This window comes from Nyctibius grandis, chromosome 9, assembly GCF_013368605.1.
Source record: "Nyctibius grandis isolate bNycGra1 chromosome 9, bNycGra1.pri, whole genome shotgun sequence".
NCBI classification, from domain to species: Eukaryota; Metazoa; Chordata; class Aves; order Nyctibiiformes; family Nyctibiidae; genus Nyctibius; species Nyctibius grandis.
In genome coordinates this window covers 36,670,308-36,692,687 of record NC_090666.1, presented here as the reverse complement: position 1 = coordinate 36,692,687, position 22,380 = coordinate 36,670,308, and the positions used below count along the sequence as shown (strand labels likewise).

At 41.3% G+C, this 22,380-nt stretch overlaps 1 protein-coding gene across 1 annotated transcript; it reads right to left on the bottom strand.

Annotated features, from left to right (window-relative positions):
- Positions 1–670: 670 nt before the first annotated feature.
- UBXN4 (UBX domain protein 4) lies at positions 671–15,578 on the bottom strand. Its single transcript, XM_068407569.1, has 13 exons — positions 15,433–15,578; positions 9,847–9,949; positions 8,944–8,972; positions 7,987–8,105; positions 7,227–7,395; positions 6,639–6,741; positions 5,047–5,101; positions 4,730–4,894; positions 3,847–3,974; positions 2,705–2,807; positions 2,224–2,355; positions 1,681–1,889; positions 671–1,327 (listed from the first exon to the last, which is right to left on the bottom strand). The coding sequence occupies exons 1-13, from the start codon at positions 15,512–15,514 to the stop codon at positions 1,189–1,191; spliced, it is 1,536 nt and encodes a 511-aa protein (XP_068263670.1). The 5' UTR covers positions 15,515–15,578; the 3' UTR covers positions 671–1,188.
- Between the last annotated feature and the right edge of the window lie 6,802 nt (positions 15,579–22,380).

The following is a 22,380-nucleotide window of genomic DNA, read 5'->3' as shown; positions in this document are numbered from 1 at the left end:
GCTCTTCAAGGGATCTGAGAGCGTCCCCGAGAAGCTCTACTGCTTCCCCGACCAGTTACTGTCTCTACTGGTGAAAACTGGTCTGGGAGAACATACTGTTCTATCGCAGCTACTGTATTGGGTTTTTTTCCTCCCTTTCCTTTATTTCATACACAGTATTTTTTGAATTACATATCACAAATTATTAAAAAATAATGGAAGTGGCCCTAGCACTACGCCTTCACAATTGAACAGAGTGTGATAGTTCATGACATCTCCTTTCAATGGGCACCCGAAGCAGCTCAGAACAGAACACCTGTAACAGTTAGGGCTCTGACAATGAGATGCAGTCCTGGGCTGGGGGAGGGAAGCCTGATACCCTTCCATGCAGGAAGGCCATCACCCTTCCTCCAAGATAAGAGCTTCCAGGCCCTTGTGTTGGAGCCCCTGCTAACAACATTTCCTTTTCATGGGATACAGACCCACCTTTTTTCCTCCTGTATCACAGCCTGGACCCAAAACACTCTTTCAGGTGTGTTTTACCATATTTTAATACAAACAACTCCTGAGTAAGGTCATTTAGACTGAAACAAAAAGTTTGTCCCCTATATTTTAAATTTCAGTGTATGATCCTACCTGCTTGCTTCCCTGTGACACAGGTACTTCAGAGGAACTTCACAAGAGAAGACAGTTATGTTTTCTGGAAAATAGTTTATTGAGTGCTTGGTGAATTAAAAACTACAAGGTTTTGCTTGCAGTTGCAGAAGCAAGAAAAAAAGTTAAACATAAATTAGTTACCCGATTTGCTACTTATAGTGCTTCTGAAACCCTCATTTTAATCAGGTATTGCCTTCCATGACCTTTATATTAACATAGTTGGCCCTTAAATTTATATAACAGAATATTTCTAGATTAAAAAGTGCCTTTCTATGGCAGTAGGGTAATGATTATGAAAGCTGATGGAGATTTTCAGTCTTTTTAACTCTTTGCTTCTAGGTCTCAGCTACACTCACTCAATTTTTCTGACTTCAGTGACTTTATTCCATACTCCACTGCAGGAGTGGAGTGTGAAATTCAGTCAGTGTAAAATAAGCCCCACTTGTCCAGAAGCTTTAGTTGACTTAGATCAAATAAGAGAAAAAGAAAAGAAAACAAAGAAAAAAAAAAAAGAAAAAAAAGCCAGGCAGCAATTACTGCAGTTACTCAAAACTACATTTGTTGTGTAGAATTTCCATTCCAAGTATTGTTTTCATCTTCTCCATCGTCTTGAGTCCTCAGTCTATATATTTTACCTTCTTTTTTGAAGTCTTCCCCCCGCTTTTCCACTACTCGTTTCCGGACTGCTTGCCTAGGGTACAAACAACAGTGAAGTTTGACATCTTCCCCTGGTAATAATTCCATTTATTGCATTCACTTCTTGTGTAAATCATGCATCCTTCCTTCTCTTATCCCCACTAATAGTTTTCTTCAGCCCTTTGTTTCCTTGGGAAGCAATACCCAGCTGAAAATGCATCATTTAGCAGTCAGAAGCTCGTTGCCCCTGGAAAGCCCATGTCCCTGAAGCGACACATGCCTGCTTCATGTGAAACAGCCTGGCAGCTCCTCCTGGCACAGGGGAGATCTCTTTCTCCAGGCAATACAGAATCTCAACTGTCCAATCCCGACTCAGTTGCCCAGGTTTCTTGTACACCCACACCATACCTGCTTTGCTCAATGCTGCTAGATGTTGAAGGGTTTGAATGGTCTTGCTGATGAGCTGATCTCACAGCAGGCTGTGAGGGGGGTGGACTCGTAAACAGAAAGTTGCTAATGAATCTCCAAACCGCTAAGAGGGGATAAAGGATTGTGCCCAAGAACTTCCACAGGTCACTGCCTGAGGCCTGAACGACAGAAGTAGCAGGTCTTCCCGCCTGGTCAGGAACACAGAAAGCAAACTTGTCAGATATAAGTCATGCCCTTGTAGACAGAGTATTTCATACATAATTTAGAACCAGCTCAGCAGACACAGGAGAACTCCTTTGGTTACACATCAGACAAATACCTATGCCACCATCTATCTGCTTCAGAAAAGGTCCTCCTCCAAATCAGTCCTGACAAAAATTAAAGTAATTTTGCAATCTTAGGCATCGAGAAGACCAAAATTCAAGCCAAATATTATCATGGCTGACTGACAGCAGATACACAGCTACAGTACTGCTGTCTGCAAGGAAATGAAAACCAAACAAACCAACAACCACCACCTACTGGCAGCAACACTACTGAAGCACTGGGTGCTAACTCCAGCTCCAGTAATTTCTTTCCATAGTCTTCTTTGGTAAACTCCCTTCTGGGAAACATCGTCGCCAGTGAAAAGTTGCCGTAAGCGTTACCAACCGTCTGTGAAAATATAAAGAAAACATTTTATTTATAAATGTTCACCTTCAAACAACTGCAGATTTGCCATTTGAGTGCACCTTGCCATACTGACCCTACATTTCTATAGCAAACTATCAATCACCTTCATATAGAGAAATGAAGGATGTTTCATATCCTGCTATCTCTAAATAATGATATGCTGCAGTAACACCAAGGCAGTTGGTGGCACTGGAAAAAGCTGCTACCAAAACCCCCTTCAAATAAACAAATAGGAAAGCAGCTGACAACAATTCCACCATGATCAACAATTAGTCGATGCTACACCCAGTTGTAATCAGCATGCAGCTAAGAAAACAAAACACCAATTTACCTGTGCAGCAAACCGCCTTGCTTCTTCCAGTCGTGCTTCAGATGGGAACTGGTTAGTAAAGGAAGATCCATCTGGGAGGCGGAACTGAATCCTGGCTATTGCACTGCAGGACATGCATCAGGGTCAGTCAGCGTACAAACAACTACGGACAAATGCTCCCGGGGCTTTAGCTTGGTAGTACTGAAGAGAAGGGCAGTCATCCTACTCATGGCAGTGCAGATGGGTTATAAGTTTGGATCGAGAGTTGATAACCATCTGCTTATATATCACAATGCATCTCCTCTGGTTTTTATCAGAGTCCAAGACCCATCACCATTCAAACAAGATATTTACAGTAATCATGCAAGAAATGAATAAATGAATGAAATATAAACTGTATTTCTTGTGCAGCCTATATTACTTCTGTTCTTTTTTCAAGAAGCTGTACTATGAGGGCACAGACATTTAAGCTGACTTGGCAAGTCATTCTATGTCCAACTACCTGTGGCCCAGCATTGCTGTTCGAGCTTCAGCACCAACACAGGCAGCTACTCCTGCACAGGCCCTCTGTCAGGGGCAGTACTAGACTCGCGGTGGCTCCGTAACTCCACGTAAGGTCTCCACAAGTTAGAATATTTATTACAACAGTAGTGATGGGCAAAGCAGGAGACAGCTCTGACCCAGACAGCTGATGAGCCCCATCAAGCCTTCCTGAATCCAAGCTGACTGCGCACACAGCCAAACGGCTGGGTCGGCACCATGCTCCCCAGTGTAGTTCTGTCATTATCTGATCGTTCTGTCCAGTCATTATCTATCACGTTCTCATCTTACCTAGTTCCCTACCTAGCCCCATTATACATGGTATTTAAATCAAAGATCAGACAGAGAAAGCTCTTCTCCAACTAAAATAACACACAAGGAAAGGTGGTTAGTGTTTCATCATCAGGAATGTCAAGAGGATGAAAGTTATCAGAGAACACAATATTCATGTAAATAGCTACAAATAAATATAAAGAAAGCCAACTTTTAATGTCCCTATTTAAACAGTTCAACAAGGCATCAATTAATAGATTAGGATGTATATCAAATCTCTTAAAAGTTTATTTAAAGTTTCTTTACCTGTCTCCCCAAAAATATATACTGCTTTCTCCACAGGAACTCACCTTCGCTCCTTTTGAGATGCTTCTTTTCTGGCCTCTATTTCGGCCTGTTTAGCCTGAAGAGCTGCAGCTTTTGCAGCTTCTGCTTCTTCCTTCGATTTTGCAAAGCGAGCTGCTCTCTCAGCGCGATCCTGTGAAAGGACCAAACAGAAACCTTAATTTTTACCATAAAGTGTAGCTTAATATTCGTTAAAACAGAGAGCTAACTATCTGTAGTTAGTACCCAGCTAGGAGAAAAGAGAGGAGCGCTGCAAAGAATTCTTCACTGCCAAACTGCACAATCTCCTGTCATTAGCCAAGATGACACACTTTTCATTGAGTCACTTCATGTAAATAGTTGTTAATAGATGATCTTCCCATGCAAGTTTAACACTCCAGTGAAGATAAAGGGAAAAATCTCATGACAAGTGACACTGTTACAGTTCTAAGTGTTCTAGGCCAAAACCTAATAATGAGGGATTTCAATTGCTACAAATTGTATATTCATATATGTACACAGATGTAGACAAACTTGGAGAACAATCCTCAGCACCATTTTGAGATCAGTGTTCTTCTGCATGTCCCACAATTAAATATCCCCTTGCTTCTGTTCCAGAAATATGCTTAAATTGCTATTATTTTTCTGTTTAAATGATAATTCTCCATTTGACTCAAGCAATACGACAGAAAAGTTGGTATGCTTGTTCGCATAGAAAAGATCATGAGTATGGAAATGCTACGTAAACACCAACCACATAAATTGTTACAATACAAGGCCACAGGACTCCAAACTGAAAAACGGACAATCTTTCAAAGTTTCACTGAGTGAGAAAATTTATGCTTTTGGTACACCGGTGGCCCTTGTGAAAGAGAAGCAGCAAGCTACCTTCCAAAATGAAAAATTTACCATTGCAATCTGTTGTCTGATACGCTCTCTAGCAGCCTTCTCCTCTGCCTTTTCTCTGTTCCTTTCCTCTAACATACGTTTTGTCAATTCTTCTTCCTGTCTTCTTTTGTACTCCAACATTTCTTTACCAGTTTTTCTCCGTTCAATTTCTTTCTTAATTTCTTTCTGAATAAACAACAGAGACATAAAAACTGGACCACAAAATTGCCTTGGACAAGAGTAAGACAAGATTGAAATACATTTATTTAAAAAGGAATTAAGCATTTATTCAAATAAGGGGATAAAAAATTGCTAGCTGTTTTACATTTTTGTGTTACCTGTTCTTCCTCTTTCCTTTTCTCTTCTCTTCTTTCTTCAAGCTTTTTTGTTATTCTAAATTTAAGAATAAAGTGAAAAGTCTTAAAATTGCAATATCTGTTATTAACATTTTAAAATTTTAGTGAAGCATTTGCAAATGCTCACAGAAGAACAGAACACATGACAATGAACTGTAACACAGTGCAAACGCCTGGTGTAATGATTCATTCACATGCAGGTGTGCCATCCATAAAGAGATGAGGTGGTGATTCACCACCTGGTTTCCAACTTTTAGTGGAGTTCTAACATATTCCTTCTGTCCTGTTCCACTCAGTAAACGAATCTTACGTATTCTTGAACCAACTTGTAAGATATACAATAAGCAAATACTATTTATGATCATTTCTGATCTGTGGCAACAGAAACACTAGATCTCAATCTCTTCGCAGCTATTTAAGCCATCTGGTTTCTTCTGCACATCACTTCATAAAATGGAAAGCAAATAATATACAGCCCCGACACAGATGCACGTGCATCTGTCACATCTATACAGAAAGGTGCCTTGGAATAAAGATTGACTCAAAGAAAACCATAGTAATTTACAACACATTTTAAGTCTAGGCAAAGGGCAGGCAGGACCAAACAACAAGAGAAGTCAGATAATCAGAAAAATTTTGTTTGTATGGTAGCTGTTTTGCTTTTTAAAAAAGAATATGCTAATTAACACAGCGCTTTGCCTCTTTTTCCCAAAAAGAAATGCAGTATATACATATGTAAATACAGCATAATTTAAGATTAATGCACATTTTAGAAAGGAACTTGGGTATTTATATTAAAATACTGATTGCATTCTCTTATCAGTGGTAAGGAAAAATTATACTTATCATCCAACAACTCTGGAAGAAAAATTAAATGTGAAAAAGTTTTAAAATATATTTTAGCAGTATAAATAATCCTAAGTATGTGTTACTAGTTTTAGATAGGATATTACAAATAGCATCAGTCTTACAGATGCTAAAAAACAAGTTTATACACAAAATCTTGTATTTAAAAACAATCAATTTAATGAATGAACCATGTATTGAACCAGCTGCTTCTGGTCACCATACTTCAGAATACTAGAACAAGCATTGCTCATCAGACCTCATTACTGTTCCCTGATCAAAACAAATGAAGAGTCTCAGAATAGGATTCCTCTGGCTTTTTCAACGTGCCTGGAGCACAGTCATCAAATAGACAAGAAAAAGAAGTAAGATGGCACCTCTGCACAAAATCTAGGTTAGCACTTTATTACCTCATTTTCAAGTGCTTTCAGTTCAATGTTTTAACTCCTTCAAAATTTTTGCAGCAAACATATTGTCTGTATTCAAGTTCTATCAAAGGAGAGTATCTTTAGTTTTCCCAATTATCCTTTTCGTGAGAAATTAATTTAAAAGCTGTTTTTCTATTAACCCTACTATTGTCACAGATATCTAAACAAAAATAAGACCACATAAACGTTTGCCAAATGATAACAGAAGAAGCACCAAAAATCCAGTAATTAAGCCCGTTAAAAAACAAACAAACAAACAACAAATACAATACATTAGGAAGTCTGCAAAAGGCGACTTACCTTTCTACTTTGAGCGTAAGATCATTCACAGGCTGAGCATCGCTCACTTGCTCATCTGAAGAATTAGTTGCTTTCTGGCTTGCTTGACCTGAATTTGCTGCATCTTCAAGTGATTTACAAGAAAGTAATGCATAAGAGAAAAATAAAAGGTATATTTCGTACCATAAAAAAAATATTATGCTTGTTGTTAGGCATAACTCGCAGCAACTAGGATATCCCAAGGTGTGTGTATATATATATAGATATACGAGGTTCTGCTATTTAGACTCCCTCCCCAACAATTTGGTTTCTTGGTTTCTTGGTTTCAGCTTACTAACCCAAAGAAACTTTTTTAATTTAATCCTATTTCAAGAAAGCATGCATAATTTTTATTGTACGATAAACCATATATTTCTCACTCATTAAAACTGAGCAGAATTACAAGTAAATTCTTCCCTCTAGACTTGCAAGAAGCATTCAGGGATACCCAAGTTTTCCCTCAACAAGTCCACTCAAAATATTGCCTTTTATGTACCATTATGTAATAACTTAAGAAAAGGAAAACTATTTCAAAAGCAAATTAGCTAGCATTTGTGTAAAAATACTAACCATTACCAGCAGAAGGTCTTATTGCCTCAGTCATAACAGACTCGGGAGAGTCACAAGACTCTACTGCTCTGGATTGTGTATTTTCTGGAGCACCATCAGGTTGAGAGGAGGGACAGGGAGCAGATGACTGACTTCCTTTTTCCAAAGGCTGCCCTTTTGCTGTGTGCATCTAAGAAATTGAAAAAAAAAGAGACTATGAAAACTTAAAATATTTTCCACACGTTCAAATGTCAAGACTAAACTATTTTTTAGAGAATCAGCCATATTTAAAATATAAAATTGAAATTATCACATATTGTTGAGTGTGATGCAATCATACATTTCATATTTTTCCTGATTATAGTCTTACACTTGAAATCAAAGTGATAAACTATATACATTTGTATTACGTTCCATCGCATAATTTTATAAATCCACATTACAAAACAATATTACAAAACCATGTATGAGGTGAAAGAGTAATCGGTACGACATTCCAGTTTAGAGTTGTTGACGTATTTCTTCAATACTGTAGGTGTTACAGAGATGATCTAAAACAACCTGTGAAACAAAAATAACGTAGCCCTTCTGCATAGTGCTTTCCAACCTGTTCAAGTTTGTGCACTGAATTTAAGTTTGCAGATTTTGTTATTGGAAGGACATAGAAGCAGTAATTCATACTTCCCCGAGGCACAAGCTAAGGGCCAGGGACATCTTCTGTCTTGAGCATGTGAGCACACCCAACTCAATCGGAAAGATCCAGTCTGTTAGCAAGCGTTACCTGTTTAACCTTATGGATTCTGGTAACAAGCTCTTCAACAGAAACGCTGCCAGCAATTACTTCCAAAGGGATTCCGTTGTCTCCTATAAAAAAACTGGACGGAACGCACACTACAGGATCTGCACAGCAACAGTTAAGGGCAACAAACGACAAAAGTTTATGAAGTAACTTTAAAAGGAAAAACAGTCTTTGTACACAAGCTTCTAGCCCAATATTCTATCTCCACCTGGTCACAAGTAGTCAGTGCCAAGGGAGGAAGAAAAAAAAGATGCTAAGAAAAATGCTGGAAAACATTATATACAACTGATTAGTATTTCTTCTTTTCTTTGAAATGATTTAGGCCAAAATATTTTTTTCCAACACACACAAATGCAACCACCTATGCTTTGACTTGCAAGATTTTGTTTTAGTGTGAGACAACACCTTATGTAGACAACAATGAATTTTTTACAGCATCAAGAAAATCCAAGTTAAGGTACTGAATTCCCTCAGCATCACGCAGAATTCCTGAGCTATACGCAGCGACCTACTTAAGGCAGGCAGACGTTCACCTCGCTTCACCCCTGTGTATCTGATAGAACCCAGCCCACTACTTGGTCTTCCTCCTCTGTAACTCTGAACTCCAGCTAATAATTTAAAGCATTGCTTGTTTGTTTTCTAATGCTGATTAGTAACACCAATGGGTTATTTTGTTTACATAAAACTTTGGATACTTTTCTATTTGGAGAATTACATAGGATTAACATTAAAAAACCCCAACTTGTTCACTTTCTCTAAGAACTGACAGTAAGTTGAATACATAAATGCTATCTTTTAACTACGCAGTTTGTTGCGTATTTTTGTGCCACAAGAAGTATTTTTAATAATGTTGCTTGTAAATATTTGTCTTAAGAACAAATTGTGAAGTGCAATTATCTGTAATCATAATGTAGCATCTAAACTGGTCTCAAAGGATACAAATTTGAGAAAACTGCAGGCATGCTTCACTGTTTAAAAGAAAAGATTCATTTAGGAGGAGCAATCATTTCACAACAACTTCAGATTAAGTCTTTCATCATAAAAATAACTGTCATACCACCACACACAAAGCTATTTAAATACTTGAGAGAACACTAAAAGCAAATTTGCATGGCATCTTCTCATTAACATTTTGCATAAGTGTTGACATGGTGACAATCCCTAGTTATCACAGTTGACTACATAAGATTTAGGGAAACAGTGCTAAGAAGCAATTCAGGAAAAAGATATTCTAGTCTATTGAATGCAAATAATACAGTAAGTCTAATAAAATGTCTACAGAGCACTTCAAAATAATACCATTTGGGGAAATGTCAATGCACTTTCTGCACATGGACTAGGACACTTAAACATAACAAAAATAGCTGAGTAATTTACCCAGGAACTTCAATGCTTCTCTATTCTATGTGTTACAATAGAGACAAACACATTTTCTCTGGGGCTTTACAGATTTTTATCTTTTGGAATTCAAGCAAGTTTTTAAATTCATTACGTAACTTGGCAAATCAAGAACTGCCTCAAGAGTGCTTGCATTTTGATTCCAGCTGTTTTACGTAACTTATGTGTCTCTTCCTGATGAAAAAGGACAACCTCAAGCGTTCTTTTACTAGTACTGAAATATAGTGCAAAATATACAATGAATATTCTGCAGAATACAACAGTAAATTTTGAAATTTGGAATTTTCTCAGGCTCTAGGGGCTTCAGGAGTACTGAATTCACTTATGCTCTGGAACCTTCTATTTAGACTACCTCCAAATCAGGACAAGGACTTCAAAAGCCTCTTACTCTTATCATCATCAATGAAAGATTGTGTAAGAGACAGAATTAGAATAGGAGCAAACCTTTTGGTGTCAATTTTAATAGCAACAAAACCATCTGAGGCAGCTTCAGTCACCTTCTCATCTTCCCACCTTGCAGCCATCTCAGTAGACTGTTCATCCTCACCTGCAAGATACAGCGCACGTGTGAAGCTAAACCCACCACAAATTCCTGTTTCTGGTCTGACTTTAGCTTTGCTTCAATTGCTTGAAATCACCTTTGAAAGACACTCTCATGATTATTTTCAAGTCAGTTTATCTTTTCTTTTTTTTTTTTTTTTTTAATAATCTGGAGACAATTCACTCCAGCTGATTTGCCTTGCTAACGTGCCAAAAACCCAATACACCAACAATCCTTCCAAGCCAGCAAGCATGTAGCTTTTGCAGTCATTCAGCTGCATGGTGAGCTGGTCCAAGGGAGCAGAAGGGACTAGACCACAGAGATGGAATAGAGATAGCGGAACTGGAGGTGATGGCAAGTCCGAAGATTGGCTTGATTGCATCATCTAATTGCACAGCTACCGAAGGACCTCATTTTCATGTTACAGTGTGTATGCTTATGCTTTAGTGTTTTGCTTCAGTATACTCTCATGATATGCACGGAGATCCCACAGCACAGAGGGAACCATCGCTTCTCCCTGACATTAAGCTTGATATGCTAACATGCTAAGACTATCCACTGCTTACCCCTCATTATAAATTTAATTACATATTGGTACACCAGCTGCTAATAGGCAAAACTGTATATTGCCTATTCCACTCCTTGTAAATACATAATTCTGCAGACAAGGTTTCACAGTTTGATGGTGCTAAAAAACCCACAAACCAAGAAACATTTATTTGCAGGACTACTTGTAACTTTGTTTTGTATTCCAGTTCCTGACATGAACAGTAACAGCAGGAGGGGAGGAAAAGGATTGAGGGGCACAGAGGAACAAGAGCAACAGCAGAAGAGGAGCTATGTAAGCAAGGGAAACTGAAAAGGTGCTCTGGGGACGCAGATTCACAAGTGTTATTTTAATCAGATGAAACACGTCAATCACACATTTCTCTTCCAAAGCACCAGTTTAGTGAGGATGTGGGTTAATAAGTAGATTCCAATGAATATTAACCATCTTTCAACAAGTAAACTGGCATGCAACCATTTGCTTATCTTCAATCTGTATTATTTCCTAGCAGCTTGGAATTGACTGAAATTGACTGGTGAAGAATTTGAGTCACAAGTATAGTAGTCCATTATTCAAGGACAACAACAAGCCATTTGTTTATTTCATCCCAGTTGCCATTTCATGCAGTATTTTTCACTTGTTACAGATCAGGAGTTGTATGGGCCATCCCCTGGTGAAGCACTGCTGCCTTAAGCCATGACTGTTTGGCCACAATGCTTCTCAGAGAGACACGTATCAAAAATATACTGATTTTGGAAAAGTGTTTTCCAACCATATGTATTGATTTTTCCCTGGAAGTATTGGAGTAAGTAAGAAAGTATTAATCTCTATTACTATTATAAGCAAGTAAATATTTAGGGTATTTTATGTAGGAGGCTTTCCTCTTCTTTTAAGTGCAGTGCTTCCAACTGTGGTCAACGGATGCAGCTGTTCTGCCAAGAGTGGTTCGGCCTCCTCCCCCCGTTTCCAAACGCTCAGAGACAGACAGCTGCTTCACCACACACTTTTTCAAAAGGACATGTGCTCATCCGATTAGGCTACTAAAAATATCTAAATACCGGCCTAACACTAACTTTTCCATACAACCAACTGCCGTAGAAAAAGAATGCTGAAAGACACAAACAGGTCAGAGACTGTTCACAGCACAGTCTCTGAGAGATGGGACCCATGAAAGAAAATGCTGATAACTCACATTTTATAAAGCTCTTTGCCGTGAAGCACAGTGTGATATTGTGACTACCCACAGAATAGTTGCTTATTCTTGTACATCTTTTTGTTTTGGTAACCCTTTCTCATTTGGGGGTTAAGGTTCATTTATTACAGTTTTGTAGTAGTAATTATATCCTGAAATGAAAACTGCCAGGTCAGAGGATAAGCACCAGAAAAGTCAAGAGGTCAGGCTGAACAGATCTTGACATAATTCATAATTACAGTGGCAAACAAAAATGTTAAAGAAAAAAACTGGTTGAGCAACATGCAACTGCAGTCACAACCACCACCTCATTGTTAAGATAAATAGCCACATTATTCCTTGCTTGACTGGAAAATATTCTAGAATCAGAAAGAATAATCCAGTTCTTCATTTTCTAGCGCTTGTTTAGAGACGTGCAGTGAAGAGGGAGAGAGGGACAGATCCATGGCAGCAGAAACCAAACAGGGATGGACATACCAGAACTCAGTAATTTTTGTCAAGGCTATATGTAATAGCTGTGCTCCACAGGGGCCACCCTAAAATTGCAGTTAATTTACATTTGCTGTTTCTCTCACTATTTTTTTTTCCTTTATTCATTTTTTTGTCTCCATATAGATTATTGGACAAAGTGTACAAAACAAAACAGAAACACCGAGCACTTCTGAAAGCATGTTTTCCTGCTCGGAAAGCTGCTTTCAAACACTTGCCTCTGGTGTCTATGGGCAAGCGTGTAGTGCAAAGACTCAAAGCTACCACCAACAACTGTGCAGGTTTAAACACAGATCTACCCAAACAACAAACCCAGTCACTGCTCGCATAGAAACAGACTATTCTTGCAGCACTCTGCATCCTTCAAACACACCTGCTTCCACACATGGTGAGAAACTATGTTCTTGGGCTTCCCAACTCCCTTTCCCAGCAGCTGTAACAGAACTGCTTCACGATCAGCTCCATCACAGGTCAGTTGCCCCGATCCCACTGTTCCTAGGGCAGATCAGAACCCAGCAGAACTCGCCAACACTTTCATTTTGGAGATATGGCGGCCCTAAGTAACACCCCCCCTTTTTCAGGGCTGGTAAGACAAGCGAAACAAAACAAGTCCTTACCGCATATTATAATGTCAAAACTAGGTTACATACCTGCAATTGTAAACTTATCTCCGCTCTGTGTATCTACACATTCCTACATCGAACTAGTCAACATTCACATCTAAAAGAAATGGCCAGTTTTACGTACAATTCTAGTTTCATAAAAAATATTTGAAAGAAGTTATAAAGTGCACTTCTCAATCCTTGATATATATGTATCTAGTTCAAAATACTCACAGGTACTGAATTACTATTAAAAAAACCCAACACCTTTGTGGTGTGTTGACCCCAGCTGGATGCCAGGTGCCCACCAAAGCCGCTCTGTCACTCCCTTCCTTGGCAGGGCAGGGCAGAGAAAATATAACGAAAGGCTCATGGGTCAAGATAAGGACAGGGAGATCACTCTGCAGACACCGTCACAGGGAAAACAGACTCGACTTGGGGAAAATGAATTTAATTTATTGCCAAAAGTCAGAGTAGTATCATAAGAAATAAAAACAAATCTTAAAACACCTTCCCCCCACCCCTCCCTTCTTCCTGGGCTTAACTTCACTCCCAACTTTCTCTGCCTCCTCCCCTCCAGTGGCACAGGGGGACAAGGAATGGGGCTTGCGGTCAGTTCATCACACGCTGTCTCTGCCACTCCTTCCTCCTCACACTCTGCCCCTGCTCCAGTGTGGGCTGCTCTCTCCATGGGGCCACAGGTCCTGCCAGAAGCCTGCTCCAGCACAGTCTTCCCACAAGGTCACAGGCTTCTTCTGGCATCCCTCTACTCTGGCATGGTGTCCTCCCCAGGCTGCAGGTGGATATCTGCTCCACCCTTGACCTCCACGGGCTGTGGGGGCACAGCCTGCCTCACCATGGTCTTCACCACCATCTCTGCTGGGTAATCTCTGTTCCAGGGCCTGGAGCACCTCCTCCCCCTCCTTCTTCACTGACTTTGGCTGTGGCTCTCACATATTCTCACTCCTCTCTTGCAGCTGCTGCTGCACAGCAGTTTTTCCCCTTCTTAACTATGTTACCCCAGAGGCTCTACCACCTTCACTGACGGGCTCGGCCTTGGCCAGCAGCTGGTCCGTCTTGGTGCCGGCTGGCATTGTCTCTGTCGGACATGGAGGAAGCTGCTGGCATCTTCTCACAGAAGCCACCCCTGTAGCCCCTCCGCTACCAAAACCTTGCCACACACACCCAATACAGAGCATTTGAAACATCCAAGAAATTCAGTAGAAAACTTTTAACCTTGACTAGGGAGTTGGGGGAAAGATCAGCCTGTAACCAAGTCACAGCATATTGTGTTTCAGAGGTGAAAATGTCAAGTGTTGCAAAACATCTGTGTCAGGAAGTGTCTTGTTGTTTACCACCCGGCTTTCCATTTAATTTTATGCAACACACTATGATCATCTCATTATTGACTATGAAGGCAGAGAGCTATCAGGCAGGCACTGTAGGTAAACACACTAAAGTATGTTAATGAAAAAAAAAATCCAATGGTGAAAGGCTTTCACATCATAGCACTCACCTGCCATCGTGATCAGTGGGCTTTAAAATGCTGCCTTAAAGCCTGCATACACTACCCCATCCCTTCCTCCAGCAGCAACACAGCATGTTATAGGCTGAGATCATCTCGATTTCTAGCAGCATGTTTACTATCCAGTACTAAATGCTGTTCTCCAAGTATAAGAAGAGTTGTGTCAACAAAGGAACTTCACCGCACTTTACTTTTCTGTTCACATCCCCTTTGGTAATGAACTTCTTAAAGCGAAGCGAATCCCACGGTTCAATAATTCTTGAGGGAACACCACTAGTCACACATTTAGCACGGTGGTTTTTTCATGAGGCATCTGAACAACTTCAAGCCACAAGCACAAAAGGCAACAGTAAAAACAAAAGACATTACATACATACATAAAAACACAAGAAAGCTAAAGCACCTGTCTGATGTCCTCCTTTCCCTCTCCCCATTCTCATTTTTCCAGACCGAAAGGCAACGTACACAAAGACAGTGCAAGTTTCTACAGGTTTCTTCAATTACCATTCAGTTACAGAACAAACAGTACAGAAAAAGGACACTGTACACAAACAGCGAAGAAACTTACAGCAGTAAGAACTGAATGCAGGCTTATGCAAGGATACAGTGAAGGGAAAAGCGAAGCACCGAACTAATTTCACGGGCTAGAGCAGTGCGTAAGTCCACGATACACCGCAACAAGGGCAAGGCCAGGGGGCTGGGACACCTCCACAGCTGGCCCCGCACCGCCGGGCCGGGCAGCAGGGCTCGGACTGACACAGCAGAAATCCCTGCACAGCGGGAGGGGCAGGCGGGGAAGTAACAGCTGGCGAAGGCGCTGCGGAGGCTCCGGCAAGCTCCGCCCGGGGGCGAGCGAACCCGCAGCGCCGGCTGACAGGGCCGCGGGCAGGCTGGGCCCACGCCACGGGCAAGGCTGCGGGCAGCGGCACCCCACGGGGCAGCGGGCCGGCCGGCAACTGCGCTCGGCTCCGGCCGCCACCGGAGCCCGGGGCCGTCCCGGCCGCCTCAGGGACGGCACCGCAGCCCAGAGGCCTGCCTGAGCAGCGGCTGCTCCCGGCCCCCCCGGGCCCGGGCGGTGACGCGGCCGCAGGGCCCGGCGCCCAGCACCGCGCCCCCGCCCCGGCCGGGCCGTACCTGACACGAAGACGACGAAGACCGAGCTCTGCTGCTTGGCGGCGGCGATGGCGGCCGGGATGGAGCCGCCGAACCACATCATGGTGCCGCCGGGCCCGGGCGCCGCGAGCCGCCGCCAGACGCGTGCGCCGCCACGGCCGCACCAACGGCTGGCCCCGCGCGTGCGCTGGCGGGCGCGCGCCGCGCGCAGGGGCCAATCAGAAGGCGGTGTCGGGCCGCGGCCGCCGGCGCATGCGCGGGGCCAGCCGTTGGTGCGGCCGTGGCGGCGCACGCGTCTGGCGGCGGCTCGCGGCCCGACGCCGCCTTCTGATTGGCGCCTGCGCTCGGCGCGCGCCCGCCCCCGGCCGCGCGCGGGTGGTGGCACAGTCGCCTCAGCCCGGCGCCATCTTGGCGACCTGGTGCCTGGCGGGATTCCCCGGCGGCGCTTTGCCCCTGAGCTGCGTCCCGCCGGCAAAGGGTTGAGGCGGGCTCGGGACAGCGGCGGGGAGAGAGGGGCCCACGCAGCCAGGGTGCGCCTCCTGCACGGCAGGGCCTATGAGGAGAGGATGGCCACAGTTGACACTGGCCCTGGCATCCACCCTGGGGAAGTCAAGGGTGTGGCGGAGGGGAAAAATGATGGAGGAGGTACCTGTTTGACAGAAATCCATGCCAAATATATTAAAAGTAGAGAGTGTGGCATGCACAGGTCCTCCGTGAGTGTCAGGAGGAGAGGCCAGGACACCCTCCATGCCCCCTGGTGAGCCGGGCTGCGTGAGGGACCATGACAGACAGCGCAGCGTTTATAGCACGGCCTCAGGGAGGGTGCAGCCAGCAAAGGCAGACAGTCTCTTTGATGGACATTTCACAGTAACGAGGACGGGACAGGTTTTTTTTTCAAGTGCTCTGATGAGAACATTTTGGAAAAAATGCTGCACTTAATTTTTTCTGAAGTACAGTTAGGACTGTGACTACGTATTCTGGGTAACTATTGCTGAGGCAGATACTGTCAAACATTTGAAGGCTAAAAATACAGTTTGTTGGCCTGGAAAGCTCTTCACTGTTACACTTTGTGTAGCCTGGAGTTTAATTAGAAAAGTCACTGGATAATGACAATGAAAAAACCTACAAAGATATAGTGAAAAGAAGCAAATCAATATTAACAGCAATATACAAAGGATGTTCTACCTCTCTCAAGATGCAGCATGTGGAAAATGTGTCACAGTAATCCTGCTCACTGGGTAAGCTCTGCCTACACATACTGTGCTTCTGCAAGTTTCTTAAAGAAGTAACCATCAGAACACTATAGATGGTATTATTCTTTTGTACTTTATTTCTTCATGATACAAAATAGATTTAAGAACAATGCCAAAGGTTGGATGGTATTAAACTGTAATTTTTTTGGAGATTAACAAAAAGACATCACTGTTACGCACGTGCATATAGAGGAAGAGGTTATGTTGCAATGTGTATTAGTAGCTTAAGCTCTATGAAGAATTTGGATGTGTTGCACTAATTCTCATGGCATTCCCAACAGCTGTAGTTTGCATTTATTGCATCTCATTTGAAACCCTAAGTTGGAAGCCAAGTTGCATGAGAAGGGTGAGTGAAGCATTCAACACCATATTATTTGGAAATGATTTTGCAAATAAGATTTTCAAAAATTTCTACACCACTTCAAGCAAGGAAAAAATTTTGTTTAAACATAAATGTGGAAAGGCTTACTAATGACTGGATAGGTAACTTTTGTGAGGGTGTACAATCTTTTACATCATCAGGAACTATTTAGATCACATTCTCAAACAATTACAATTTTAAAAGTATAATTCTCTAACTGTAGGGTCACTGAGTTGCTGCTGTCCTATGTGCCTCTGCTGCTATAATTGATCTGAGAGCCCCTGGAGCAGGTGTCCCGGGAAAACAGCAGAGGTCTTCCATTTGCTGGATGGAAGGGATCTCCATCTCTAGGAAATTTCCATGGATCTAGGAAATTTCTGGATTTCCATCTCTAGGAAAAGGGATGGGTAACTAGTAATTAGAAAGTTTTATTGGGAAATAATAAAAAATAATTTGATAGCTGAAGCATTACCCAGAATTCAGTCCCTTGGTGTGCTGCCAAGTCCCTGGCTGACTTAGGCACATTTTGTGTGTGTGTGTGTATTACATCTATTAATCTTGTGGAAACGCCAGCTAGTTTGTTAAAACAAATATACAAAACCAAATTCAGCAATCAGTATGGGAAACAATGCAAGACAGTCATTTACATTTTGAGAGATTAATTTCCCCCCTCCAAACAGCACAGATCTACTTAGATTAAAAAGGAAAATATTTTTATTAGTGAATTACTTTTTTTAATTGCACTGTTGCATCACACTGATCAGTGGTTCATTAACAATCAAAGTATCAGTTTAAGCCAAGTAAAAAGGCAATACATTTCAGTAAACATGGAGACAAGCTCTGGTGTATTTCCTAGTCTGTATAAATCAATGTGACAGACTATCATAGCACACTTAATATCGTTGTTTCTTAGAGTAACTGATTTGGAAACGGTAAGAAGGGCAGGGCTGTGCTGCATACCAATCTCCCTAATTAACCCACCAACTAGTGCAAACCTTAAGACATTAGTAAGAAGCAGAATGCCTGTGTCTCCCCTCTCAAGTACAAACCGAGGTCCTCTGTAATTCAAGTAGGATGTGCAATATTGCTGCTTTTTTTTTAAGTTAGGTGTCAAGTAATGTTGGGAACTCAAGTGTAGCTGATCACTTAGGGTTGAAGCTAGTCCATATTGCAGCCAGCTTCTAGCGTGCCTTCCCGCTCTGTTGCACCTGCATCTGAAAAATTTCTCTACTGTCAGCACAGTGTATTATCATCCATCGTTAGTCTCATTCAGATTGTCAGTTAACTGGGGCACGGGAACTGAATTAAGAATAAACCTCACTGTTAAACATTATCCACAGCAGCACAGTTTATTTTTATAATTTATACCAGTTTTAAAAGCATACAACTATCAGCAACATACAGATTTTCCTACATAGCTCTTTGGTTAACAGCACTAGTCTTACCCAACGTTCAGTTTTCTCTTCAGAAGTGCAGAACAGTTCATTGCAGTTGCATGCATCCCATATCATGACTAGGCTCGTGCGCTTTACCAGCAAGACTGAAAAATGAAAAAAAAGCAGTAAAGTGTTTGTGCCCTGGACCAAATTTTAATGCTTCTTAATCATCTCTTAAGCAAGATCCACTTTCAGCCTAAGAAATTTTGACAAACATCGCAAAACGTCAAGTAGTTACAAGCAGGATAAAAAAGAAACCTTGCTAATAAGGGGCTTCCAGACAGTCAGGTCCAAACTCCAGCCCTACAAGCCTAAAGACAAAAGGCAGATGTTGAACAAAGAGGAGGCTCGTACATGTTGTGATCAGAACATAATTGCATGCATTTTCAGGTCAGCCAAGTGGCAACTTCATTTACACTGCACCTTGCAGCTGAAGTTTTCAGCTGTGAATAGTGACTTTGGTCTCAGGTTCCAGAATAAGAGAATGTAAAGGGACTTAATTTTCAGAATGTTTTGGAAATCAGGCCCTTTTAAGGGTGCTGGTCTACACCTGAGAAATAAGGGTTCCAAAATGATGTCACATTGACTTGCACACTTAAGTTTATACTTGCTGACATCAATAGCCAAAAATACCAAACCCAAAACGTTTTAAGCGTGAATAGGAGCAGGACATTGAACAGAGGCAGCACATCAACCCTCATGAAGACTGAGCTGTAGAAACAGTGAAGGGATTGAAATAAGTCCTTTCTCAGCTGGAAATACATAAAACATCCAGCTATGATAATTTTTCATGACCTGTAACGTAAAAGTGGTTTGATCAATTTTCTCCAGAACTTCATATAAACATTCTTTGCTTCAGGGCTAAATACAGGAAATTACAGCCCGCACCAATCTTCTAGGGAAAAAATATGTCATGGAGCTAAAATAGGTATTTATAAAAATAAAATAAATAAATAGGTATTTATAAAAGAAGTTATTTGTAATTTTAATTATGACTCCCTTTCAGACATCCAAACAAGTTAGTACAAGATTAACTCAAAACAACAAACATGACAAATGTGAAGTTTTAAGGCACAAATGAGTGTCATAGCATGAGAATATACCTATTTATTCCACCTTGAGAGGACCGTGGCTGGCATTACTAGATAGGAAAAGCGTATAGAGCTATTTGAGTAGCGCAAGACAAAAAAAAAGGTCATACTGGGAAAGGCATGTTGCATATTGAAGTACCTTATTTGATCCATCAAGCTAAACAATTCTTCTCGTGCTTTGACAAAACTGAACTCCCATCTGTGTACCACTGTCCTGTACCACCTGGATCTTGAAACATCATGTGTGTTCTACCAAAGGCCAGCAGGACTAGGGATGGTTGCAGGTAGAAACACCTGAGCACTACATCTTCAGTACAGCACAGTGCCAGATTTCCTTCTGTGTAGCTGTTCTGCTACTTTTGGTTTTATATCATTTTCTAAGTGTGTGTTTGTGAAAAAAAAGTATTTCAGATTATAACAGGTTAAATTTGCCCAGGGAGGGGTCTCAGGTAAGTTGCAAGACACCTATTACCAACCTTTCACTTCATACCAATCCAGTCTGACTGACACCTGAGGCAGGTGAGGCTGTAGTTTGGCCACCATGTGGAGGCTCTGAGTGGATTCCCAAGTGTGCTGTTATGACCTACCCAAATCCAACCTCAGGTCCAGGTGGTTTTGAGTGTTCCCAGAGTGTGGAGCTCAAATTTGTTTTCCTAATTTTGAATTATAATTTTTACTGTAATATCACAAATAACATTGAATCTGTTCACGGTCCAGGGATGCATTTTACACAGTAATATAACTGTATTAATTAAAAATGAAAATCAAGAAATAGTAGCCTGTGGTGGAATAGGTAATAGCCAGATTTGTTTGGCCTTTCTGGTTGTTCTTGCAGTGCTTTTTTGTCAGCTTTAAAAGTTTTAGGACACGTTCCCAACCAAATGAAATGTATTAAATTATTGCCATATCATTTAAGTCCCCACTTAATTCCCTTTGCCACTGTTTGCTTTAAAAATGTCTTTAATGATAAATGACAGGAAGCTCAAATACACTGGAGTACTAGAAGATTTGTTGAGAACACTTGAGGCTAGTTTTACATACAAGGTCTCTTTCATGCCATAAAGTGCATTTATTTGCTTTCTAGGACATGATCCACATCTATGGAACAAGTCTAGTGCCAGGGCTTTTGTCCCCAGTCCCTAGGCTTGTGTGTTCCAAGGAACCAAAAGGGGCAGAAGTGTAAAAGCGAGGAAGGTACAAATGGTCTTGGTTAGATGAGTTTACACCCTGTTCACTTACTAGAGACAGTATGAAATAGCACAAAATCAGGAATGAACAGGCCTGTAAAGCAGAAATATTTGAATGCTGTGCCCACTGTGGGCATCAGCGGCCTTTGATGCTTCCAAAGTCCTGTTAAGTGAATGTGTGGCTCGTACCAGCACATCCAGATCAAAAAAAATGTAACTGTCCCTGTTTAACTCAGAGGAAAACATACTCAGAAAGGGTGACCTGCTTGTAGTAATTGTAGGTAAGTATCAGATTCAGGATTAGAATACAACTGGCTTATTAAGTGTTCTAATTTTTTCTTCTAGGGCCATTTGCACTCAAATTTACAGCTTACTTGATAAGAACGAAATATTTGCTGGGCCTTGTTCCTAATCAGTGTATTCCTCCCCTCCTTTTGTTTAGATTGCTTGTGTTCTCCACACTTACTCTCTTATTACATTTTCTTCTCTTTGGTTTGGGAAAAGTTTATTAAGTCAAGCAAGTCATGCAGCATCCTTTGGAAATGGTTTGATTTGGTGTTAGATTTCATTCTTAGGTCGTTCAGAACAGATGGAAGCTTTCAGCTATTGACTGCATCTTGTCCTGCAATGTGTTAGCCACAGGAGGCAGCTGCCTCTCTGGGTTGTGACGCCTGTCATTACAGACCTTTAATCTGTTAACGACTTTTACAGGATTAAAACCATAATCTTAAACTAGCACTGGAAATCGGCAAGAGGCAGTTGACAGAACCTGTTCGTTAGTCACATTATCTCTGTACTATTCAGAGGAGGGGAATATTATAGCCTACGTGAGCTGGGGTTCTTATCATCTTTGATTTTGGGTGCAGTAAACTACAGCAATCCAACCTGAGGAGGAAGAAATACCTCCCCTCATTCACGTAGTCGAATGCCAAGAAGTACCATCCTTTTAGAAAAGCAGACAGGGAGAAGTAGATTTGTCTTTTGGCTAGGGGCTTGAAGCTGAACATTTTTCCCTCTGTTTTAGGGGAGCATCCAATGTAAGTTTAACTTTAGTCACTTAAATACCTGTTGCTACAGCATTTTGCAGAATCAAGTCCCATATCTCTAATTTATTAGGCTACATTATTCCCAGACAGGTCAGTTTTCTTCCAAGTACTTTGATTCATCACATGAAGGATTTAAGAATTGACTGTTCTTGCCACTTATGTGTTTATGTTTGGTTGTTCAGGGATAGGATTTTTTGTATACAAGATGAAAATTAATGCTGGTTTAGGCACCTAAATTCTGTACTTTTCTGCTGTAAAACATGTTTTTAAACATAACGTTTACCTTGAGTTCCCAATTACAGAAGTTACAAATGCATCTTTTACAAAGCGATAGCCTTAAGAACTGAACAAGTAGTTGCTCGTCTACACAGCAAATCAGTGCCTGTGCTAAAAATAAAAAATGATGTCTGATCAATTTATCTCTCTTTTTACTGATACAGGGAAACATTTAAAAATGAGGAAGGGCAGGATAACATAAATAAATGCTTCAAGAAGAGGAACAGCAATAGTGGTTCTTTGAGAAGTTCTGGTATTTGTGTTAGTTCTTTTCTCACATTTGAAGGGATCCAAACCATTAATACGTGTTCATCCAGTT

Bases quoted from the DNA above. Each gene is read 5' to 3' on its own strand.
- UBXN4 (XM_068407569.1), bottom strand. From the start codon at position 15,514: ATGATGTGGTTCGGCGGCTCCATCCCGGCCGCCATCGCCGCCGCCAAG. The intron at 7,396-7,986 runs GTAACGCTTGCT...TCAATTTCTTAG, and splicing joins GAATCCATAAGGTTAAACAG to ATGCACACAGCAAAAGGGCA. The intron at 2,356-2,704 runs GTAAATTGGTGT...ATATTTTCACAG, and splicing joins CAAGGCGGTTTGCTGCACAG to ACGGTTGGTAACGCTTACGG.